This window comes from Corylus avellana, chromosome 9 (assembly GCF_965113065.1).
Source record: "Corylus avellana chromosome 9, dhCorAvel1.hap1.2, whole genome shotgun sequence".
Taxonomy (NCBI): Eukaryota; Viridiplantae; Streptophyta; class Magnoliopsida; order Fagales; family Betulaceae; genus Corylus; species Corylus avellana.
This window is the reverse complement of record NC_142498.1, coordinates 13,061,869-13,067,704: the sequence shown is the minus strand read 5'-3', so window position 1 is coordinate 13,067,704 and position 5,836 is coordinate 13,061,869. Positions and strand designations below refer to the sequence as shown.

At 34.2% G+C, this 5,836-nt stretch overlaps 1 protein-coding gene across 1 annotated transcript; it reads left to right on the top strand.

The window, feature by feature from the left end:
* The first annotated feature begins 1,148 nt into the window (after positions 1–1,148).
* Positions 1,149–3,524, top strand: LOC132190004 (GDSL esterase/lipase At1g29670). Its single transcript, XM_059604872.2, has 5 exons — positions 1,149–1,427; positions 1,527–1,651; positions 2,096–2,344; positions 2,499–2,748; positions 2,848–3,524. Exons 1-5 carry the CDS (start codon positions 1,187–1,189, stop codon positions 3,063–3,065), a joined length of 1,083 nt encoding a protein of 360 aa, XP_059460855.1. The 5' UTR covers positions 1,149–1,186; the 3' UTR covers positions 3,066–3,524.
* Positions 3,525–5,836: the final 2,312 nt, after the last annotated feature.

Below are 5,836 nucleotides of genomic sequence, written 5' to 3'. Positions count from 1 at the left end.
GATTCAGCTTGAGCATAATGGCCGGAGACAATCCTAAAACTGCTTTATTTTTCCGTTGCGTATTAGCATCATTTTCAAAATGGCTTCATTTTTTTCAAATTTCAAGATTGATTACGCCACAAATGATCACATGCAGTACTGATGGAGGAACGGGAGGATTGGTAGTGGCCATGAGAGGATCTCCTCAAATGACGAGAAAAAAAAATTTTAAGATAAAAAAAGAAAAAAAAAACTTTATGGTTATTTTTTTATTTTTTATTTTTAATGCCAGCTAAATTTTTTTTGCTATGGCCCTGCTCATTTTCAGGCTCCGTCCTAATCACGTGCTAGAAGGAAAGAGATGAGAGTAGCTTTGTGAGACTAGCTAGGATGAGAAGGCTAGTGGTCACCACCAATCTTATGGACATGCGTGCAATTGTAAAATCACCATTGACTTTTTATTTTAATAATATTTTCATCATATTCTGTTATTTTCTTGTATATTTGTTACGCCATATGGGAAGGATAACATGGATTTTTTTTCTTAAACACGTAGTTGGCCTGCAAAACTACAGGCGGCAATGCTCTACACCTAATTAGCTTTTAAATTTTTGTTTGGGATTGCATTAAAAAGGTAATAAAAAAAATTAAAAATTAAAAATTAAAAAAAAAACTTTTAATAGCTAGAAAGATGTAAAATTAAAATTAAAGTTTTTTTAAAAAAACTCTTTTGGACTTTAAAAACTTTACTTTTCAACGCAATTTTAAACATACTCTTACTCCGATTTGCACACCCTTGCTCCTTAGTGGTATGGGCTATGATGTCTCCAGTAATCTAGGAAATCTAGAGTAGATTGAATTTGCATATGATACTTGCCCTTAGTTAATTAATTAATTGTGGTGAATAAGTAGTTGTGAATTAATGACTAGGTGATCCTAAATGGGGTACAGTAATACTAGATACTATAATTCTTTGAAAATTAAGGTAATTAGAAATATTAATCTCAGTGACCTTTGCCTTAGGGCTAAGGTAATTCATTTGTGGTTGGTTTTAATGGGAGCCGATCTAGGAAATTCTTTATTCAAAAGTTAAGTGTCATTAATTAGCTCCTCACAATATATACTTCTCTTCTTGTTCATCTTTGGGCAACACCCTTCTGGATTTCACCTTCATCTGATAATTCTCCTTCATCAGATAAATAAGACAATGTTGTGGATGCTGCTTGTTTTCTTGCTGCTATCAAGCATGCAACAACATTACAGTTGTAATGCACTTGGAAACCCACAAGTGCCTTGTCTCTTCGTTTTTGGGGACTCTTTGTCGGATAATGGGAACAACAACAATCTTTTTACATTGGCAAAAACCAATTATCCACCTTATGGGATTGATTTCCCCATGGGGCCTACCGGAAGGTTTACCAACGGTCGTAATGTGATCGATATCCTTGGTCTGCATTTATATATATATATAATTTGAACACTTTCTCATTACATATTCTTAATAATTTCCCAAAGTATGATGCTTTTGAATACTTTTCTTATTACAGCTCAACTTCTTGGATTCGACGATTACATTCCACCTTTCGCTAATGCTAAAGGTGAGGAAATACTCAAAGGTGTCAATTATGCATCTGGTGGAGGGGGAATTCGCAGTGAAACTGCACAAGAACAGGTAACAAGAAGTAAAATATATCTTATGGTGTCTAATTATGCTTTATTAATTCGGTTTTCTTGTAGGGTTTATTATCTTCCTTATTTAGGTTCACCCTTCCTAACCTCTTTATAAATAGAGACCATTGTAATATTGTTTAATATATAAAATACAATTTCCCTATACCAATTCCTAATTTGTTTAGAAAATATATATATATATATATATATATACAATACAATATATATATATATACACAATCCAATACAATACAATACAAGATGTAGCTCTAACGCTTTTCATCAGTCTTTTTCTCTCTTCTAGCTTTCACATTATTTGCCATCATAAATATCTACAGTGCATGCGCAATGGTAGCATGCATGGCTTCCAGTTAAAAAACACATCGAAAGAAGAATTTAAAAGACTGCCAAGTTAATAATATACAATTCGGTTCATCATTTGCAGGGTGATCGGATAAGCATGGATCAGCAGTTGGAAAATCACCAGATTACGGTGTTGGAGATGAACCAGATGTTGGGAAATCATAACAAATCAGCTGCAGAGTACCTAAGCAAGTGCATATATGTTGTTGCAATTGGTAGCAACGACTATGTTAATAACTACTTCTTGCCGCAGTTCTTTCTTACTAGCCGAATATACACCCCACAGCAATATGCTGTTGTTCTCAATCACCAATTATCTCAGCAATTAACGGTTAGAAGTTAGCACACTTTCCTCATACTTTTTGTAGCTGGTGTTATCTCTTAAATGTTAAGTCGGTAATGGGATAAATTTGGGCAGGTTCTTAGAAAGAACCTGAATCTCCTTCAAAAACTTTTAATACTGCTGATTAATGTGTTGATGCTAGACTTTGTACAAGTATGGGGCAAGGAAATTTGCCGTATACGGGCTGGGTGCGTTAGGCAGTACTCCATACGAACGGAGTTCATGTGGAAGTGGAGCGAATGCCTCTGCATGTGTGGACAACATCAACAATGCGGTCGAACTTTTCAATGATGGGCTTAAAACACTGGTGGCTCAGCTCAATAAAAATCTAATCAATGCTACTTTTATCTTCATCAACTCTACTGGAATCGCGTCGAGCAGTTCATCTATAGGTATATATATATTACCTAATCATATATATATATATATATATATATATATGTGTGTGTGTGTGTGCGCGCGTGATTGAGATGGAATTTTGCATGTGTCAGCTTCCATGGTTGCAGATGTTCCCTGCTGCAAAGTGATGAGCGTTGGTGGGCTATGCGTTCCATTTGGAAAGCCATGCAGTAACCGGAGCCAATATTTATTTTGGGATGGTTTCCATCCCACTGAAATCCTATATGAGTTGTATGCTGGAAGAGGATACAAAGCTGAGTCTCCAAGTGATGCTTATCCATTTGATATCACTCACCTCGCACTGCTCTAACATGGGAGGAGGATATTTCTCATAATAAAGCAATAAGTTTACGTTCTAAATGATCAACCAAATGCAACACAGATGACCATGCATTGTTGATTGTTAGCAACTATAAGTTGTAGCAGAAAATCTTATTGCCATGGCTGAAAATTATCAACAAATGAAAAGAATATCAGCAATGCTACTAACTCAACTCTTATACAACTCTTGTAATACTGGGTTTTGATTAACCTTTATTAAAAAATGCTCACAAATCAAAATGGGTATTGGGCACTCCACATCAATCCAATTGTAGATGAGTAGTACAAGAGTTGAGTTTTTAAAATTTGGTGTATTAAAATTTCCTTGTCATCAAGTTGTTGCAATAAATCGATTGCAATAGTGATGGGCGATAAAAAAAGGTAGTGACGACGTTTTAGTGATGAAAAATTATATCGTTGCAAAGCAACCTTTTAGTGACTTCGTTTTTTGTTCCTAGAAAAGTAGAATCTCATTGCATTTGGATAAAACCCAAGAAAATGAAGAGAATAATACTTGTGTATTACTTGATCATAATCGATTTACATGAGAGTGTATACAAAAAGGCTTGGTTTACATAGTCGTTAAGAATTAATGTTGAGATCTTCTATACAAGGAAATCGCTTATGCATATGGAATGTTAACGTTGCAAATTTGATCTTTTCCTTTTTCAATCATTTTATGACCGTTGCCAATATTTCCTTCTTCAACACATTGAAATGATATGCCACCGCTAATTGCGTACAACGACCTCCTGTTCGTTTATTTTTTTCTTTTAATTTGTTTATTGACAATGACATGTTTTTCTATTGGTGGAAAATATCGAATTGCCGACAGAGTACTCCTACGTTGCCAATTTACCTCCATTTGACTGTTTCGCGAAGGCATTATGAAAAGAACGAGTTTTGACCCCAATGCACAATAAAATGCAGTTATGCAAAAAGTGGAGACAAATTCTGTAGACAAGAAAAACGATCACCATACGATCGACACTAAGATATGTTGACGAATTCTGTCATCTTTGGAGGTGTGGTTCATTCTCCGATTATTCTTGTGCATAATGCTGTTGATCACTTAACAAGTTCAAAAAGGCTAATGAAAAACCATTTGGAATCAAAGATAGTGCTAGTACTTTGCCTAGAAGTGGTTGGCACCTACAATGAACTATGTCAAGGTCAACTAGGATGCAACCGTCGATAAAATTAAATAGTAGGAAAGGGCATTAGGGTGGTTGTACGGGACTATAAGGAGGAGGTGCTAGCAACGCTAAGCGCTCCCAGACAACACACCACAGATTTGATTATTGCTAAGGCTACTGCCACACTAAAAGTGATTTTGTTTGCTAAAGAATGTGGAGTCCAACAAGTGATATTAGAAGGGGATGCCCTTCAGGTGATGCACTGTAGAAGGATAATAAGAATTGGTGTAGATATGGCCAAATTATTGATGTTGCAAAGATCATGCTTGTTTACAATGCTGGAAAGTATCCCATGTCAAGAGAGAGAAAGAAATAGGGTAGCTCATAGGCTAGTTAAAGAAGGACTTTCTCTTATGGACGATTTAGTCCATATAGAGAAAGCCTCTTATTGTATTCTTGACATTGTAGCTGTTAAAAGTAGCTGTTAGTCTTGTTTTATTACTGAAAGGTTAAAAGACTAATTAAAAAATAAAAAATAAAAGTAGGAAAAGAGAAAGTGTAGGCTAATTTTAACCAGTTGGGAAGAAATGAAAAAGGCCTAGGATAAGGACATGCCGTATGAGAAAGAGAGGGTAAAAGTGTGGAATGCATGTGAGCTGATAGATTCAATGGAGTGATCACCGCATCAAATAAACAAAAGGGAGTAGTGCCAAAAAGGTCTCCAGCACGATTGCCTATGTTTGCTAGCTGTAAAGGAAGGACTCTTTTCTTTTCTTTTTTTTAAGATTTTAGAGGGGTTCTGTTAAAAGATGCTGCTATGACGAACAAAACTGCTGAGAGCATTTTTAATATCATTGAAGATCAACAAAATTTTTAATGAATGTAATGCTTCCTTGCTTGTTCAAAGTGTTTTTACATTTCATTTAAATTATATATAATTTTTTTTTAAAGACGTGTTTGAATTTAATAACACATGATGGATTTGCGTGTTGAGGATTTTGCGGTAATAAAAATACATGTGTTACGAGTTTAAAATAATTCTTGACAATTAAATATTTAAAATCCACATAATCTTAAGACTTAGATCTATCAATACATTAACATCAATAGAAAAAAAAAAAATAGTACATATTGTACTTTATTCAACTTATTTAAATTAAAAACTGAAATCCAGATCTTTTTCTTAAATAAAATATTTTCATCAAGGTGACTTAGTGTTTGATGACCAATTACGAATCAAGTCTAAACTCATGGTCTAGATAGTATTATAAAAGGAACAGTAGAGTATGTGATTAATTAGATGAGTACTCTGTATCCCTTTTGGAAAAATGATTTCATATGTATATGCATGTAGGTTAACACGTTGATGACAAAAAAAAAAAAAAAAAAAAAAAAAAAACAAAACTAAACAAAACTAAATAATTCAACAATTCCAATACAAACCAGCATCGTGGAGGTACGTATACAAAAATATGAACGTGTTGATAAGTTATTATAATTAGGAAAAATTTCACAAAGGATTTCTGAACTATAACACATTTTGAGAAGATCCCACAAATTTCAAAAACTCTCAATTTTACCCCTTGAACTTTCAATTTGATGCAATTTACTCATCCGTAAATTT